Source organism: Balaenoptera musculus, chromosome 21, assembly GCF_009873245.2.
Source record: "Balaenoptera musculus isolate JJ_BM4_2016_0621 chromosome 21, mBalMus1.pri.v3, whole genome shotgun sequence".
Lineage (NCBI taxonomy): Eukaryota > Metazoa > Chordata > Mammalia > Artiodactyla > Balaenopteridae > Balaenoptera > Balaenoptera musculus.
In genome coordinates this window covers 14732202-14751790 of record NC_045805.1, presented here as the reverse complement: position 1 = coordinate 14751790, position 19589 = coordinate 14732202, and the positions used below count along the sequence as shown (strand labels likewise).

General features: G+C 39.4%; 1 protein-coding gene across 7 annotated transcripts in view; it reads right to left on the bottom strand.

The window, feature by feature from the left end:
• Positions 1-6850: 6850 nt before the first annotated feature.
• Positions 6851-19589, bottom strand: part of TLR3 (toll like receptor 3) — a 32569-nt gene continuing 19830 nt past the window's right edge. Inside the window, exons 1-7 of one of the 7 annotated variants that reach the window (XM_036838878.1) lie at positions 15597-15651; positions 15066-15157; positions 13779-13870; positions 12605-13056; positions 10878-11069; positions 7366-9218; positions 6851-7127 (exon numbers count right to left, since the gene is read on the bottom strand). In XM_036838878.1, the coding sequence (XP_036694773.1) occupies positions 6899-7127; positions 7366-9218; positions 10878-11069; positions 12605-13048 (2718 nt within the window). In that variant the 5' untranslated portion in view covers positions 13049-13056; positions 13779-13870; positions 15066-15157; positions 15597-15651 and the 3' untranslated portion in view covers positions 6851-6898. Of the gene's footprint in view, positions 7128-7365; positions 9219-10877; positions 11070-12604; positions 13057-13778; positions 13871-15065; positions 15171-15268; positions 15420-15596; positions 15652-19589 lie in introns of those variants that run through there. The other 6 variants (XM_036838876.1, XM_036838877.1, XM_036838875.1 and 3 more) reach the window with 6 other exon arrangements.

Here is a 19589-nt window from a genome sequence, read left to right as displayed (position 1 = left end):
ACACTTGACTTGTTTCACTACTTTCCGTTTCTTTGTGGGAATTCATTTCTACAAATGGTCTTCGTTGCTGCCCGCGGGCTTTCTCTACTTGCCGCGAGCAGGGGCTACTCTTCGTTGTGGTGCGTGGGCTTCTCATTGCAGTGGCTTCTCTTGTTGCAGAGCATGGGCTCTAGGCACATGGGCTCAGTAGTTGTGGCTCGTGGGCTCTAGAGCGCAGGCTCAGTAGTTGTGGTGCACGGGCCCAGTTGCTCCGTGGCATGTGGGATCTTCCCGGACCAGGGCTCGAACCCGTGTCCCCTGCACTGGCAGGCAGATTCTTAACCGCTGCGCCACCAGGGAAGCCCCTCAGTGTTGTTTTGATAGTATCCACAAGTATAAAGTTCCCCAAGTATAGCCAAGATGAGAAGTGATGCCTGGACTTGCAGTAGAGTGCCGTCCTTTAGATCAATTGAATGTACATTAAAGTTTCCTAACAGGATTTTTTTTTTTTTTTAATGTTTGTGTTTTTCTGCTAAGCAAGCCTCCACAGTGGGGCATAATTCAGGGAGAACAGAGAGGAATAGAAAGAGATTGAAGGTAGGTAAAAAGAGAAATAAGAGGGATAGGAGGAAAATGGAGGGTATATTATGTAACTGCTGAGTCTGTCCTGAAAGTTTGAACTGTGCCCAATGGCACCTCCTGGAAATTATTCAGAGGTACAATGCTCAAAACCTACTATGCCAGGATTAAAAAGAACTTCAGTTTCCTAACCACAGCCCTGGACCATCCCTCCCTGACATACCATCTTCCCTCTATAGACTCTGCTATTCTGTTCAGAAATCATCAGGTGCCTCCTGATAAGCGTGATCTGCTGGTGGGGAGGGATGTTCTGCTCCCTCTGGGCTAGGATTGATTTTGGGAGCACACACACTTTAAGGTCAGGGAATGCCCTGTGAGCTGCCAGAGCTAAATTACATCAGAAGAGGCTGCAGAATCACTAAGCTGCCAGGCTGGGAGGGTGGAACTCTTATGAGGGAACTCTAGAGGGAGCCTCTGTTTCTTACCACTGCTTAGGTAACCGGGTTTCTCTGAGGAAGGACGTTCTCATTTGACCCACTGTTTATCCAGTCAAGATTGCTTCACACCAAAACAACCCCAGCAGAAGAACAGCTCTTTAAATCCCCTTGCACCAAAGGGTTACCTTCAGCAAACGGGTAGAGTGGAGAAAAGTCTCTGACCTGAGAGCCCGCTCCAAGGCCACAGCCGAGGCAAAGCCCTTTCCTCTACCAGGGTTTGTACAGATTCTTGCATCAATAACGGTGGATCTTAAGGTTACTCTCCCCTGAGATTCTTCCCCAGGCATTCCTAGTATTTAGGAGACTGAGCCCTTCCTATACAAGAGTACTTGGTACGAGATAAAGTCCTACTAACTCATCCTATGGAGGAGGTGTGTTTAGGAAGGCTGTAAATTTCAAAAGTTAGGTCAGGCTTGAGTCAAGGGTTAGGTCTCCTTATAGGAGAAGCTGATACCTGACCTAACCCTTGAAACTACCAAATTTAGCCAAGAAAGAAGGAGATAGGACAGCAGTGAAAGCAGACCACATTTACATGAGGATGGCAATTTGAAAGGGCAAAGCACATTTGGGGAACTGCAGATAGTTCTGGGTGACTGAAGATCATGGTATATTCATTCACTTAATCCTTTAATCATTCAATCAACAAACATTTTGTGACTGCTTACTGTGTGTCAGGGGCTACGTAAAGAGGAGGAAATGATTAGAGATGAAGCATGAAAAGAAAGAGACAAGATCCCAAGAAAACTTAGAATGTAAACTAAGGTTTTATTTAAGTAGGGACCTGGAACTCCCTGGACCATTCCTACGTGGCATACCGGCATGTTTTTGGAATAGGTATTGCAGAGTTGCAGGAGGTTGGAGGGAATTTTGGAGCATCCTGATTCTCTTTGTTTATTTTCTCTCCCAGAAACAGAACTACCAAATACAAAATTTCCTGATGGTAAAAATATATTTCAAAAAAAGCTAACATGTCTATTTCCACTGCCACAACACCAATCTAACATTTACTTTTCAGCCCAGACTCTTGCTTGAAAAATTACTATGTTCCAGTCATTCATCTAGATATCAAGGCGAGTAAGATGAATAAGATGAAGCTCCCTGCTTTCAAGGTGCTCATGTTCCGGGGGTTCGGGATAGAGTCAGATCTAAACAGTGTGCAGAACCCGATGTGCAGTTGGACTAAGGGTATGAATAAAGTACTATGGATGCATAAGTAATGAAGTGATTCGCTCTGCATGTTGTGTGGGGCAGCGGGTGGTATATCAAAGAAGGAGTCCCACAAGAGTTGTCTGGACTAGAGTACCAATAAAAGTAAACTGGGGGGCTTCTCTGGTGGCGCAGTGGTTGAGAATCTGCCTGCCAATGCAGGGGACACGGGTTCGAGCCCTGGTCTGGGAGGATCCCACATGCCGCGGGGCAACTAGGCCCGTGAGCCACAATTACTGAGCCTGCGCGTCTGGAGCTTGTGCTCCGCAGCAAGAGAGGCCGCGATAGTGAGAGGCCCGCGCACCGCGATGAAGCGTGGCCCCCACTTGCCGCAACTAGAGAAAGCCCTCGCACAGAAACGAAGACCCAACACAGCCATAAATAAATAAATTAATTTAAAAAAAAAAAAGTAAACTGAAATTCTTGCCGTTTCTTCATCACCTTGATTGACTGAACAAATATAGTTACACTGATAACATTATGAAACTTAAGCAAATGGGACAATGCTATCTTCTTTAGTATTACCCTCTGTGAGCTCCAGAGCTTGAGTTGGTTCACTTCTTTCTGCCTCTTCAAAATCCATAGATCAGGGCAGATTGATAATTTCTGGAAGAGACTTTATTTTTTAAAAATAAAATGGCTGCAACCTTGAAGAAGTGCTTAAAGAAACCAATGGAATGATAAATACCTTAGAAGGTGTAGTGGACGCTGTAGTGAACCACCAAGCTCTCACCGTCAAGGGCTCGGGCATCTGTTCTTCCAGGTGCCCAGAGTGTTGCCTTCTGATGTTTCACAACTGAGCCCCTGCTTTGGAATTGCTTTGTAGCAAAGCTTTTTGCTCAAGTCATACTTCCTTCCTGGGGCTGTCTACATCCAATGACTGGTTGACGTGAGGGTATAGCAGTCTAGCCCCTACGCCTAGATTTGCATCAACTCTGTAGGGCCATTCCCACTCCAGAGCTCCCCATGGGGTCCACTAAGGCCTCAGCTGCAATTGCAATTGACTCAAAGCTCATCGTTCTCTCTCTTCCCAATCCAGCTTATTTCACTCCCTTGTAAATCAGAGCCCTCCCCTAACCTGCTTCAGTTAATCTCCATCTTGGAGTCTGTTTCCTGGGGAACTGACTTAAGATAAAAGCAAGCTAAGAATTCAAAACAGGTTTCCCAGAAATTCTCACACAGAACTGGAAAAGTTCCACCATTGAAAAGTGCCATGACTCCTCCCTCATGATTGTTTGTTAAACTGGGGGCGGGAAGTCACATAACAGACCCAGTTTCTTCCTTGGACAGGAACATGGATCAAAGCTTAGTTGCAAGAGCTAAGAATGGCTAACATATCACCTGGTGTAATTAGTAACTAATGATCAATTGATTGTCATGCTTTGCTATTTTAATACAGGCTTATATATTTACTGGGAAAAAAAACGCTTCAAATCCCCTTCTATTATGTGAAAGTAAGCCTGGATGTTTGGACTGTGAAATTATAAGTTATGCTCCTCTATTCAACTAGGTGTCACATAAATCTAAGTAACACACCCCAAGAGGGAATTTTATTATAATTTCTGGTTTTGCCAATAGAAACTGATAACGTTACAATTTCAAAATACCTAACCTCTTAAATCTAAACTCCTCTGCCACGCCCTCTGCAGCATGGTTCCATCCTCCACAGTATCTCCACTGTCTCCCAACACCAACTCATGTCTCCCTCCCTCCTTTCCACCTTCCTCCTCACTCACCAAACTCCTACCCGCCTTTGAAAGGTCTGATCTTCTTCCATGGAGCCTTCCTTGTCCAGGTCTATCCCCAAGAATCCCTTCCTACCCCAACTCCTACTGCCCCATTTCCTACAACACATTTCATATCCAATCATACTCCGTAGTGCTTAGTTAGTACAAGGCTAGGCACATGTAGCTAGCTCCTCAATGAATACAATTTTTTGACAGCTTTACTAATAAATAATTAATATATAATTTTGTACTAAAAATTCACCTGTTTTAAGTGTATGATTCAACGATTTTTAGTAAATTTACATAGTTGTGAAATCATTACCATAATCCAATTTTATAACATTTTCATCACCCCCAAAAGATCTCTGATGCCCACTGTCTCTATAGATCGCAAGAAATGTATTTTGAGCTCTTGAGTTGGAACATCTTTACGTTTTCTCATGATCACCATCACTTACTACTGAGACCCTTCTACAAATAATCTAAGGTAGACATTGGGAAAAGTAAACATTGTTAAATAAATGGCATTGAAAACCCCCCTACTCACTAACAAATTGATTGCGTCTACTTCTTATTACAGCCTAAAAGGTGTCATTTTTAGGTAAAATCTAAATTCCTAGATTTATTTCAAACTCCATGTTGTTGATTCAGCTGGATTTTGTTTTAAAAGTGAAAACGGGAAGGAGTTGGGGTGAACCGATTACATGATGACATCCTGAGAGCATTCAGACAAGTCAGTTCACGTGTGTAAATTAAATAGGTCAGCAAAACATCACTTTCTGCACTCCCTTTGTCTTGAACCCAAGGGAGATGGACTCCTCCTGAGAACAGTTAAAGAGGATAGCCTGCAGAGTTCAGGATGCTGCTTCCTGTGTGGGTCAAACACAAGTCAAGGCTTATGCCTTTTACGAGTTTTAATTATATTCAGTTAAACAGGCCACCCCTTGTATAGCCTAACCTCATAAATATTAAGCAACTTCTAAAAAAATGACATTTGAGCTCAATTTAAATTGTGCGCATGTAATCAACTACCTCATAAACAAATAAACAAGAGAAAGAAAGCAAAATTACTTCCTGCTCTGTTTTCCACAAACTGACAATATATTGATAAAGTCATAATAATAATAATAGATTTAGAAATATTTCAGTGAGGTTGAGAATATTGATAGATAACATACAAAGTGCATCACGAAAAAACTAGTTGTGATTTTTATTTTATGATGCCAAATTAAAATAGGATTATTTCACAGTTAGAAAACAAATCTTAACAAAAAAACTACAAAACACATGTCTCAAGTGTGAGGGTGGTGTATAATGAGAGAGTGAAAATGAGTTCTCCGTATATTCATGTTGTTGTAGAGTCCTTCAGAGCCAGCAGTACAGCGGGTATTACGTTTTTTTTAGGATTATGTGAACTTAGCCCCGAGAATACGGAACTATTTAAATCAAAGTTCCAAAGTGTGACATCTCAAATGCTCCCTCAATTCAGCAGACAAATGAGTGCTTCAAGTATATAAATTATCTCAACATGATCATTTCAACTCTCCTTTATATTTGAATACCAGAACTATAAAGGTTTTTATTTTATTTTATTTTATTTTTAATGGGAATTATTTATTTATTTTATTTATGGCTGTGTTGGGTTTTCGTTTACTGTGCGAGGGCTTTCTCTAGTTGCGGCAAGTGGGGGCCACTCTTCATCGCATTGCGCGGGCCTCTCATTATCGCGGCCTCTCTTGTTGCGGAGCACAGGCTCCAGATGCACAGGCTCAGCAATTGTGGCTCACGGGCCCAGTCGCTCCGCGGTATGTGGGATCTTCCCAGACCAGGGCTCGAACCCGTGTCCCCTGCATTGGCAGGCAGATTCTCAACCACTGCGCCACCAGGGAAGCCCTATAAAGGTTTTTAAAAGCTATTCATGTCTATTTCCAATAATCAGACTCTTTTTATTGTAAAACAAAAATAAAACTTAAAATAATCATAAGGACTAATTTACACACAGCATACTTTTTTATGGTATAATAATATATTCTATGGGAATGTATTATACCAGGATCATCATCAGTAATGATTTGGGAATAGTTAAGATTTTGTTTATCACTGTAATTTTCAAGATCAGTAGTCAAAAAAATCCCAGTGGAACCACGTGATTTGGCCAGGGCCAAATCTGTGACCAGAGGAAGAAAGTATTTTGTTTCCACAAAGCCAATCTACTAATTAACCTTTAGGAAATAAGCCTTCCTGCAATACTTCTAAGTAAAAGAATAGTGTCTTCTAATGCCTCATATAGCAGAATTCCAAATATTAGGAAATGTATTTATTAAAATATTTATTTATTAAGTAATCAAAATGAAGTGCAAATGTTTTCTGTCCTGAGTATGTATATTAAAATGGTATTTAACATTTAACAAAATCAACACTGTGACAGGTACCACTAAAATATAAAGTTTTTCAGTTGAAAAATTGCTGTAATTCAACTTTTAAAAACATGGCTGTATATTTTACTCTTTCACAATTGAAATAGCATTGTACCCATAAAAGTTATATTTTATTCTGAGTGCATCCAGAAAAAAAAACCCAAATATAATTATCACAAACACTCATATACCTCTAACTTTTCTTTAAATGAGGAATACTTTAAAACTTTGTTTTGATAGGCCTCAGTAACCCAATTGTGTATTCATTAGTAAAGGATATTCTTATCTGTTCATTTTGGGTCAAATTAACTTGATTAGTAATAAAAGGCCTGAAATAGGGAGATTATATCTCCATAGAAGAGAGATACTTGTGGTATTCTTATTGATAAGTATGAATGAACAGATTTACATTATTATCAAGTAAAATGTAAATTTACCATGGACCTTTTTTAAATTAGGAAAGCTACTCCTTTAATTTAGTCTTTAAATAAATTTAATGTACTGAATTTCTGGAACCAAGTGCTACTTGCAATTTATGATGAAAGGCATTTACCCGTTCTTTCTGAATCGGCCAGTTCAAGATGCAGCGAGATCTAAACATCCCTCTTCGCAAACAGAGCGCATGATTCAGTTTATAATCCGGAATATCCTCAAGAAAGATCAATATAATGGAATCCAGATTTTGTTCAATAGCTTGCTGAACTGCGTGGTGCACCTTGAATCTAAGTTAAAAAAAATAACTGAATTACGGTATATATCAATATACAGTTTTTAATAGCCCAAAGCTCTAAAATTAACATTTCCCTTGTAATTAACTTTAATCTGTCACTAAAAATCAGGTTACGTTTCTTCTTAATTTTATTTTTAAAATACTTTGAGTTGTGAGTAATAATGTTAGTAACATTTAAAAGCTCAATTTAAGAACGAGAATACACTTCAGATTTCAGAGTGTTCACCTACCTTTTGCATAATGGATCTTTCAGTAGATTCTGTGTTATAACAAAAATAATTTTTCTGCTCCTTCTGATGCTATTAACAATTGCTTCAAGTTCAAGGACACCTGCCTCAAAATCCCTTTCTTCCAGACAGAATCTGAGTGTATGATCTTCTTCTTCCATCGGGGAGAAGTGTTCCCAGACCCAATCCCTATCTTTATAGGCATGAATTATATATGCCGCATATTCAAACTGTTCTGGCTGTCTGTCTATTTCTTTGAAACCAAGAACTCGATGCACTGAAACATTCCAATAAAAAGATATCTTCCAGCCTTCAAAATGGATGAGAAGTACAATAAAGATGAAAATCAATAGGATACTGGTATTTATCATGAAAAGGAGTTCAAATGGGGCACTGTCTTTGCAGGGTGATATATCAAAAAGCATCACTGGGAAACCACGATATTGAGGTGGAGTGTTGCAGAGGTAACGGCTTGATAGTTCAGAGATGTTCGTATGGGTATTATTAATCCAATTAACAAACCAGGCAATGCTTTCACATGTACAATCAAATGGATTAAAGCGCATATCTAAATTACTCAGGTTCTTGAATGCTGGCCCAAAAACGTTCTTTTCAACAGATGTTATGAGATTCTTCTGAAGGCTTAATGACTTTAGCAACACTTGATTATCAAAGACAGATGGTGGAAGGATATTTAAATTATTCAATCCTAAATCGATGCTCTTCAATTCACGTAAGTCCTTGAAGACTTCTGCTGGGATCTCATCAAAGCCATTAGACTCTAAGTTAAGGATGTAGAGGTGAGAAAGACCCTTCAGAAAATGAACAGGACCGCCAGGGTTTGCATGCTTCCAGAGGCGAGCTAAGTTGTTATGCTGCAAATCCAGAATTTCTAGTTTCTCAAGACCCTTCAACAGTTCATCATTTATGTTGGCTATGTTGTTGTTGCTTAGATCCAGAATGGTCAGGTTAGGAAGAGGGTGAAAAGGTGAAGGGGAGCTATCCACATTTTTAAGGGCCACCCTTCGGAGCATCAGTCGTTGAAGGCTTGGAACCAAGGCAAAAGAGTTGCTAGTCAGCTCTAGGTATTTGTTGTAGGAAAGGTAGATTTCAACAATATTTTCTAGACCTCTCCATTCCTGGCCTGTGAGTTCTTGCCCAATTTCATTAAGGCCAAGGTCAAGTACAGTTAGGTGGCCCAACCAAGAAAAAGCACCACTCTCTATTTTTGAGATTTTATTTTTGGTTAGGTTGAGTGTGAGCAGAGGAGAACCAGCAAGTGATAAAAATGTTTCATTTGTTAAAGTTCGCAAACTTGAGAAGGAGTTGGATAGACTTAAACATCTCAGCCTTGTCAATCCCGTGAAAGTATTGCTTTTTATGCCTGGAAAGTTGTTATCTTCCATATTGAGATACTCCAAAAATTTTAGCCACTGAAAGGAAAAATCATCAATCTTGGGAAGTGAAGCCAGGGAAACGCTTTGTTTAGTAAAAGATCGTCTCAAATTCAGGTATCTCACATTGGAAAGCCCATAAAAAGAGCGAGAAGACAGATGTTCTATATTATTATACTCCAGAAAGAGATATTCTAGATGTGGAAGCCAAGCAAAGGAATCATTACCAATCACACTTAAGCTGTTATGGGAAAGATCGAGCACTGTGAGATTTGTCTGCTTCAGCCCAACAAAAGTCGTGTTGCTGGTTGTGTACAGCTGGTTGTTGCTCAGGGACAGATTCTGAATGCTTGTGTTTGATAATTCCAAGCAGAGCTCTTCTATGAGACTGGGGCTCAGTTTGGCATTGTTCAGAGAGAAGCCAAATAATTTTCCAATTGCATGAAAACACCCTGGAGAGAACTAAGAGTGGGACAGAAAAAGAGGTTAATAACCAAAACACAACGAGTCTGTACGACCCTTGAAAAGCAGGCATATTCTTTACTCAATCCCCTTTCCTCTTTCACCACCTTCTCTGGGTTTTCTCTCCATCCCTCTGTCTCCCTGCTCCTTCCTCTGCACCTGTATCACCCACCTCCCACTCCAGCCCTTGTCTCCCCTGGTCACTGGTTACTACTCAGCATCCATGTATCAGCTTAGATGCCACTTCTTCAGAGGGTCTTCCCTGATCTCCCAGGCTAAGTTAAGTCTCCTGGTACTTTTACTTCATCACACTGAGTATTATTGTAATTAATAAACTATTTGTAAAGTCACCTCTGGGGCAGATCCTGTTTCTCTCTTCGTGACCACTGCTCTCAGTGAACATTCTGGAATGAATGGGTGGATTTTATTATGAAGCATTGACATGCACTTTCCTTTCTATGACTCTGAGCTCCAGCGATCCTCTCTGTCTTCCCACCAGGGTTTTCTCCTGACTATTTCCTTACTGTGTTTCCAGCTCCCTTCCGCTCTGCCCCCCAGTCCCACACTAGAAGCCTTGGCTGCTATGAGACTCAGCGCTGGAGCAAGAGAGCAGGGGCAGGAGGGAAGGGATCCAGAGAGGATAGAGCTCAAGTCTCCTGGGAGAGCAAAGAGGCTCTGATTTCTACTGTGTCACTTGTGAGATGTTAGGGCCAATGGATGACACGAGAGAAATGTGGAAGAAAGTGAGTCAAAATACAAAGCAGGAAATGATTAGATTAATTATGGTAAATCTACAGGATAGGATTATTTTGCAGTCACTAAAATTAAGTTTGTGAATAATTCTTAATGACATGGAGGATATTCATGTTATGATATTACTTTTAAAAGGCAGGATACACCATCATCCTCAGAGAGGCAACACAGCACAGCTGCTAAGGGCATGGGGCCCTGGTCTAACACTGCCGGAAACCCAGCTTTGATGGGCCAAAACGTTTTGTTTTGTTTTGTTTTTCTTTTCTTTTTAATTTTATTTATTTATTTATTTATGGCTGTGTTGGGTCTTCGTTTCTGTGCGAGGACTTTCTCTAGTTGCGGCAAGGGGGGGCGACTCTTCATCATGGTGCGCAGGCCTCTCACTATCGCGGCCTCTCTTGTTGAGGAGCACAGGCTCCAGACGCGCAGGCTCAGCAATTGTGGCTCACGAGCCCAGTCACTCCGCGGCATGTGGGATCTTCCCAGACCAGGGCTCGAACCCGTGTCCCCTGCATTGGCAGGCAGATTCCCAACCACTGCACCACCAGGGAAGCCGCCAATTCTTCCAGGGATTTTGTGCAATAGATGGTATTATTTCCACTTCATAGGCAAGGAAACTAGACCCAGAGAGGTTAAGTTCCCCAATGCCAAAGTCCTGGTCTGTAATGGATCAAGGATTTTAACCCACTTCTGTTTGACAGCAGAGCTCCAGCTCCTAATTGCTACCAAACTCCCTTTCTTGTGAGGATGACATCAATGATCCTAAGCAGTAAGTGTGAAGGATTTCTAGAAGACGTGACAAAGGTTATCACCTCTTTCTCTATCTCTACCTTTAGATTCTTACCCACGTGACACAATTAGGGACTGCCCACACTTAAAAGTACAACACAAAATTTTTTATCTTACCTCCATTATTTGATTTGATGACAACTCTAATCTTTTTAAAGAAGAGTTGCCAAGGAAATCAAGTTCTTCACGTCTTAGTGCAGAAATTTTATTATTTGATAGTAGAAGCTCTTGGAGATTTTCCAGTTGCAGCTGAGTTCCTAATTTAGTAGATGATAAACCATTATGAGCTAGGTCTAATTTGATTAAATTCTGAGGGGAAAAAATATGTATATAAGTTACAGTCTTGCCATGAAAAATAGTTCTTTTAAATGTACATGAATCTTAGAAATAACTGGACAGCAAAATGTCACATCTTTATTATTTTATAGAAAACTGACGGTAGGAGTAATAAAAAATCTTCACTGTGATCGAAAATACCATTGCTACAAAGACTAATTTCTTAATTCAAAGAATCACTTTATTTCTCTTACCAAAATAAAATGACTTAAGCTTATTTATTCGTGATGTAAGGAATATTAATAATAAGCTTTTTTATTTACTTATTTATTTATAATAAGCATTTATGATGTAAGAAATATTCATGTGGCTTATCAAACATAGTGTCGTGCATCAACCTTGAAACTAAACAACAAAAAAAAAGATGAAGAAATATTTTCTTAAGAAGCATGAGGAGAATGCTGCTGTTCATGAAATTTTTAAAAGATTTTCAAAAAATAAAAAGATTTTGATATTGAGAAAGATTGGTAGTTATGTAAAATTTGCATCATGACTAGTTCAGAATATTATTTTTTTGTTTTGTCTGTGCTGTAGGATGTTTTGTCACTTTGTGCTACCTTTGAACATGTAAACTTCCACTCAGGTAAAATGTAAGGAAAAACTGATATATGTTAGGGCAATATCTTATGTAATGTTTATCAAAGAGCTTAAGACTTCTATTTATGTTTTAAAAATAAGAATAACATTTTGCCAGCAATTAACCAGATTTTGAGGTCTTTGTGCCCAAAGACATCATTTCATCTACATCAGAATCTAAGAAGGCACAAGAAAGAATTTCAAATCCCTAGCTAGCAAGCAAATCATTTTATAAATGTTTCTAAGAATATTTAAATTTGTATATTATTCTTGGTATTTGAGGTCGAGGAATGCTCAGTTTTTTATAAGCCCACAAAATGAAGAAAACAGAGTTCTGAAAATAGCTTTGCTATAAGAAAAGCACTTAATAATTGCCTCAGATTTAAACACACTAGCATATTTTTTCACAGATTTAAAATTCAAGCAAAGTACTGACAAGAAAAAGGTGGTAGCTACTGAAAAGCAATACTGTAGAAGATTTCTTAAATCAAAAGTGTGTAATTTTTAGCTGAACAGTTGGCTTTATCACGCATCAATTTGTTAATTTTATTTAAATTAGAATTTGGACTCGACATATTTTTTCATTATTGCAGGTACTAAATCAGCAGTGTGGAGAGTTTATTTGCCGTTCTTCATGGGATATTCTGATTCCTCTCTGGTCTCTACCTCTTGAATCTAAGTTCTATTTCTAGTGGAAGGATGCAAGAGAGGAGAGTTCTCTAAAATTACGGTATTTGCTCTCTTGAAAATATTTCCAATCATAATGGCCATGTTTGTGTGTGGAGCCCCCCTCTCCCCATTTGGGTAGATCAGATTTCTTATTCTTCACCTTGATATTTAGATATGAAGTCTAAAGATGCATAAATGACTTGAAACAATATTCGATAACATATTTTTCATTTCTTACATGGAAATATTCATTTCCATCTTACCTTCAGGTTTTTAAAGGGATTATTTTGAATTTTCTGGATTGAGTTGGACATTAGATGGAGTTCAGTCAAATTCATGCAGAAGATAAAGGTTTTATCGGAAAGCTGAGATAGCTCATTGTGTTGGAGGTTCAAAATTTCCAACAAAGGGAGATGTTGGCACAATTCTGGCTCCAGCTTTGAGATGGAGTTAAATCCTCCATCCAAGATAGTAAGTTGGCTATATCTTGTAAAATTGGCAGGTGGTAATCTTCTGAGTTGATTATGGGTAAGATTCAACACTGTTATGTTTGTTGGGAGGTCATCAGGTATTTGAGTCAACTTCAGATGACTGCAGTCAGCTATTTCATGTCTAACAATACATTTGTTGGTAGAAGATGTACACAGTATCCAAAAGGGCAACAGTCCCAAAAAGGAGTAGATACGATAAAGCAAATACCTGCTCATGATTTTGCCTTATAAAAGAAAAACATAAAAAGTAATGGGCAGCATTAATAACATGTGCTTCCATATGCATTGGTTTATTCCTTGTAATATATGCAACAAATGTGACTATATATGTAATATATGTAACAAATGTGATCTCATTACTCGTAACATTTATGATATACAAGTACGTATTATACAAGTAATACATCAAATGGAAATAATTCAATCAGCACAAAAAAGGATCAAAAAACAAACTCCCTCCTTGCTCTTCACCTCCACCCCATTTGCAACTTTCCAAGGTAAACCTCTTGACTGTTTCTACTTTTAATTCTCATGGTCACTTCCACAAACCTAAATAATATGCTTATGTTTCTATTTCTTCATTTCTGGACTTTAAGTAGTTTCTTCCCACCAAAAAGATGAGGAACTTAATTATACTATTTCCTCATCCTCTTCACATTTTTCCTTAGTTATTTTTTAATTTCATTTAATCTAGTGTTCCAGTTCTAAAGCCTATTCTGAAAACTCTCTTTCCAGTACCATAAGGGTACTACCTCTATTTACCAACTCACAGGCATAGTACCTGAAATATATTCCCCTCCTTGCCTAGGTGACATTTACCTCTTCTGGAAGGGCTGTAGCTAGAGATAAGAAATACTGAGAAGGATTAAGCCATTTACAAAACATGTAAGGACTGAAAGACATTCCCAGATATGAAGATACACTTCCCCTGATGGAAGAGACTCACCAAATGCCAGGCAGGATGAGTGAAAAAGGAAAAAGACACAGACTCTTCTGAAACGTCAGAATTGTGATCATCCACCAAAAAAATCCTAAAACCTTTTAAGGAGAACATATGATCAATTACTTCCAGAGGAAAGAGATCCTGATTGCCACAAAACTTTTCATCAGCAACATGAGCCACTAGAAAACAATAGTGCTAAGCTTTCAAAACGTGCAGGGGGAATAATTTTGTACCCCAAATTTCATATGAGGCTGAACAATTAAAGATAAGGGGAAGAAGCATTTTGAGATATGCACAGACTCATGAAAAAGTTATTCTAGAATGTGCTACAGTAAAACAAACAAACAAAAAAGGGAGAGAATGAAATTAGAGTGAAGAGTTGATGTTTCATGAGACGTAACAGAAACAAAGGAAGTTTAAAAGAGATGAGAAGTAGATTCACTGGGCCTTGCAATTTTGAAAAACCTAGGATTACACATTTCTTTGTCCAAGTAAAAGACAATATTGCATCATGTTTGGGACGTGGCATCTGCCGCCAGGGTGCTTAATCATTATTTGCAGTTTGGCTTGTACAGTCTGGTTTGTAAATTCACAATATTTTTTCCCCTAAATTTATGCAGGCACATCTATCTGCAGATACACACTAACACATAATCCTACTGTAAAGTTGGGAGCCAACGTCCTGAAACCAGTACCACCTGAGGCCGACCAGCCCATATTTGCTCATTTCTGACCTTGCTACACATCTGAAGATCTTTCCATGTCTCATCTTCTTCCGTTTTCCTTTATGAGGCCAAAGAAAGCCATTTTCTTACTCCTAGGAATACCTGAAGTGTTTTCTCCTTGTCAAGTCCATTATAAAATGCCAGCCCCTGTCTCCTCTCCAGCCAAGAAAACTGAGAAAAGGAGATAAGCTCTTTAAAGCTCACAGGGCTTTGCATCTTTAAGACAAAGCTGTGATTTTTTTAAAAAGGCTGTTGCCGAATGATTTCCATCGCTTCCCTAATGTGCTTTCCCAGTTACAGAACACTACAAAGGAAATAAAAAAATACTGCATAAAATGTTTTATCATGTTAATGAGAAACTGTTGCTGTCCCTTGTCCTCTGAGTTGTGATACAAGTCACTTCACACCTATATTCTTTCCCCTTTTTCCACCCTCCGTGTTGAATGATTCTGACTCGATCTCAAGCACCAGATCCAAGAAAGATCAAAGAATGCTAAAGCCAACAAGCATTCTAGCTGTACCCAACATGAGAGATCCCATCCCAGGAAGAATTTAAAATACACACCTTCACTTACTCTGACGGCAGCTGACCGTTCCTTTTCTCATTAGTCCAAATCCAGTCGTTTTCATCTGGGAAGTGAGGAAGTTCGCTGCAATCTGGAAAGTGAAACTAAAGTTTAAAAAAAAAACAAAAACAACGTTTTCTCCTTGGTACATTCTAAGAAGGGCAAAGGAAAAAAATCACAATCTCAGCAAGAGGTATTTTACATTGTTTCTTAAAAATGTCTTGTGTTTTCTTCTTCTGTACAGTCCCTTGGGTTTTATTAAGAGGGTCACAGATTTAGCAACAGAGAAAGTTGAAAGAATTAAGACCTCACCCGTTGATGTGGGCAGGGCTCTAGAGGTTAATGAATATCTAACTGAGAGCGAATTCCTCTATTTTTTTTTTTAAACCAAAGCCTGATGCATGGCGGTCAGAATCGGTTAGAGGGACAGAAAAAAAACTCAGTCCCTAATCAAAGCTAAGCACTTTCACTTCTCTTATCTCACTTTATCTTCTTAGCAGCTTTGTAAGACAAATAATGCAGAAATTAACCTTTTGATCAAAGAGACCAAGTTTCACAGCAGAGAAAGAGCTGGGCTTGGCAAAGCCAGGAGCCGGTCCTAACTCATGCTGTTCCACTTTACATGGTCAGAATCTGTTAGGGAACAAATAGATGAGCCCGGAGAAAGTTCAGATTCACTATTTAGTTATCAATTAGCTTTACTGACTTCAACTAGTGTAAGGAGCATGCTTGTCAAAAAAGCAACACGTTTTCATTGTTGATATAACATCATAGGATTAACTATAATGTTATACAGTAAAATATAACAATTGGCAGGAACTGTAGAGATCACTGAATCCAGCTCCCTTGTTTGAGAAGTGAGGAAAATGAAACAGAGCTAGGTGAGGGATCTGCCTGAGGACATACCGCAAGTTGCCTTAATGCTTTATACTAGTAAAGTAAGAAAACAGCCTGGAACAGTTGAAACATGTCATTAGCTTGACTGCAGAATTGAGAGCAAGAAGTTAGTTTGTATCAGGGTGCAAAATGCCCTTTCCTGGGCTCCAGCCTTAGTTGGACCACCTTGTGGTTACACTTTTCTGATTCTGAAGTCACATCTATGATATAATGGCATAAGCAGGCAAACGACTGTCCCCCACATCTACCCACTGGGATGTGCAGTAAAACGTTACTACTATTCAAAAGGTTTCTTCTCTGTGAGTCCCTGAAGGCAGGACAGGGTGTGCTCTTTGTGTGTGACTCTCCGGCCAGTCTTCCATGGTAGGCTGTCACTTTGGGCTCCAGTGAACCAGGCTGCTCTTCAGTATTCAGACCCTTGTGTGGTCTCCACATTGACCCTGGGCTTGACCACGTGACTAGCTTTGGCCAACGGGATATTAGTAAGCATGCAGCCAGGCAAGGCTGGATAAGCATTTGCATATTAGGACTGCCCCTCTTCCTCTCAGAACCCAGTCGCTGTGTGGTGAGATGCCCAGCCTAGCCTTGTGCAGGGCAACACGGAGGAGAACCGAGGGTCTAGCCAATAGCTCCAACTGAGCACCCAGAAGACAGCCATTGAGTAAGCCATATTGGGTGAGGATTTTCCAATCCCAGTTGAGTCACCCCAGCTGATGCCCCATGGAGCAGAGATGAGCTGTCCCCACAAGTCCTGCCAAAATCCCAGAGGAGTAAACAAGTAGATGACTCATGTTTTAAACCAAAAAAATTTGGAGTGATGTGTTGGGTATCATCAGATAAATGAAATTCATTCCCCCCACAACCCTATACACCCATCTCTTATGCCTTAGGGCTTCTTGTAAATATCAGGTTTTCCATAATGTTGGTTGAACTAAAGAATGGCTTCCAAAAAATAATTTTTTATTTTGGAATAAAATAATCATAATGCAATAATCAGTTTAGGCATAATACCAGTTCTCATCCAGATATTAATAGTCCTCAATTCATGCTGGCTTCTAAATACAACACAGGTCAGTTTCTCTCCAGTGTATATTTCTCAATTATGCATTAACTTATTTAGCTATTATGGTGGTAGGTGCTACAGTGAAAAAGTTTATTTTTCCCTTTTTAAGAGAATTAAATCAAAACTATGATATATGTCCATATGTGGGCTCGAAACAACCAGAACAAACAAAGAAAGAAACAAACAAACAAAACAGAAACAGACTCATAGATACAGAGAACAAACTGGTAGTTGCCAGACGGGGGCAGGCGGGAGAACAGATGAAGTAGGTGAAGCGGATGAAGAAGTACAAACTTCCAGCTACAAAATAAATGTCACCGGTGTGTAATGTACAGCATAAAGAATATAGTCAATAATCTTGGAACAAGTTTGCATGGTGACAGATGGTAACTAGACTTATTGTGGTGATCATAATGTATAAAAATATCGAATCACTATGTTGTACCCCTGAAACTAATATAATACTGTATGTTAACTATGATTCCAAAACAGACAAACAAAAACTTCCCATGGGGGCTTCTCTGGTGGTGCAGTGGTTGAGAATCTGCCTGCCAATGCAGGCGACATGGGTTCGAGCCCTGGTCTGGGAGGATCCCACATGCCGCGGAGCGACTAGGCCCGTGAGCCACAATTGCTGAGCCTGCGCGTCTGGAGCCTGTGCTCTGCAACGGGAGGGGCCGCGATGGTGAGAGGCCCGCGCACCGCGATGAAGAGTGGCCCCCCCTTGCCGCAACTGGAGAAAAGCCCTCGCACAGAAACGAAGACCCAACACAGCTATAAATAAATAAAAAAAAAAGAAAAAAAAAAAACTTCCCATGGGTTAACAATGTGATAAGTATATTATGGACCTAGATAAACAGTTACATTTCCCTCAGAGCATCAGATAGACCATCATTTTGAACTGTGCTGACCCATCTCCCTTCACAGCCACCATTCAGAAAGGACATGGTCCTGCTCTGAACTGTCTGAAATTCCAGAAGGCATCTCTTTTTCTTTTTTTCTTTGTGAACTCTTTCTCTAAAGTAAAGGTGCAGTTCCTCTTGCCAGTGTCATTTCCATTTCTGCTCACTGAGCTTCAGCTGGTTTAAATTAAGTTTGTTGTCAGACAACAAACTCAGCAAGAACTTTAATGAGAAGAAATAACACTGTGCCCCTCCTGTTACTCTCACTCATGTCCACTGAGCAGAACTGAACTTGAACTTCCCCTCTGAAAAAGAAACCAACATTTGACACACAGAGCTTCTAGCTTAACTTGAGCTTTTCCTTACTTTTTATTTTTTTTGTAATTTTACGTGGTAGGTGAAAAGTGGTGATATCTTCCTCTCTCTTGTAAATCTGGGAGATGGGTTCGGGTGAATGGTCTCACTCTCCTTCACTGACAGTCTCAGGATATGGTGAAGGTCTCTTCAAACTCTATGCCTTAAATTTGATATTCATTTATTAATATGAAAAATAAAATTCCAGGTCCAGTGGTTAACACTCCACACTTCCACTGCAGGAAGCATGGGTTCGATCCCCGGTCAGGGAACTAAGATCCCACATGCTGCGTGGCACGGCAAAAAATAAACAAAATAGAATAAAATAAAATTCCAGACCAAACTTCATTATCATCCCACTTTCTTTCTATTTATTTATTTACTTTCAACTTGGACATTTTTCCAGTATTTATTATGAGTAAATTGGCCTCCTGGAATTGTTCTACAGAGTCATGATTAAATAAATAACCCTCATGGTGCTACCCCTGTCTATGTGAGGAGCAGCTTGATTTCAAATCAAAATCTGCTGTTAAGAGCATTTGCCCTTGTTATTCTTACTTTTTTCCCTTTCTTTTAAATTGGAGTATAGTTGATATACAATATGATATCATCCTACACCTTAAATATCTTAATTAAATTTGAATGAACTGATGCCTACTGGGCATCCAGTGAATGGAGTCATAAATGTCAAACAAAGCCATTAACAATCACACAACACAAAGAAGTTCAAAGTATCAAAAGCAACTAATAATTTACTGTAATCAGATTAAACTAGTCATTGGTGACAGTTTAATGCTCATGCAGGTCGATCTCCATTTTATAATGCAAATTTTGAATCAACACAGAAAATTAAAGAGAGCGTCCAGTGTTGAAAAGGATAGGCAGTTGCTTTTGAACATGCTTCTTGCTTTTCTCCTAACAGGAAGTTATATCTGTATCTGGAATGATTTATAATAAGAATATGAGAACTGGTCCTTAAAAAATGAGAAGTAAAAGTGAAAGGAAGGTGGGGAGGGGGAGGTTTACTGGCTAAAGATTTGGAGAAAAAGTACATAAACCTAGTGAAATTCAGAAAGCTGTAAGCTAGAGTTTACAGCCTGTATAAAATGTTAATCTTATTCTTTACTCTTTACCTAGAAATAGGCCTATATAAGAGTTGAATGTACACTTTAACATCAATACCGTTTCAAAAGAAATGGTAACATTCCTTTCTGTTTAAATTACCTGTGGTACAGTGGCCTGGAGTGTGAAAGGCCCACAGGGAAATGAGTAAGTTCTTTAAGAAGAGGAGCTGACCGACCCCTGGC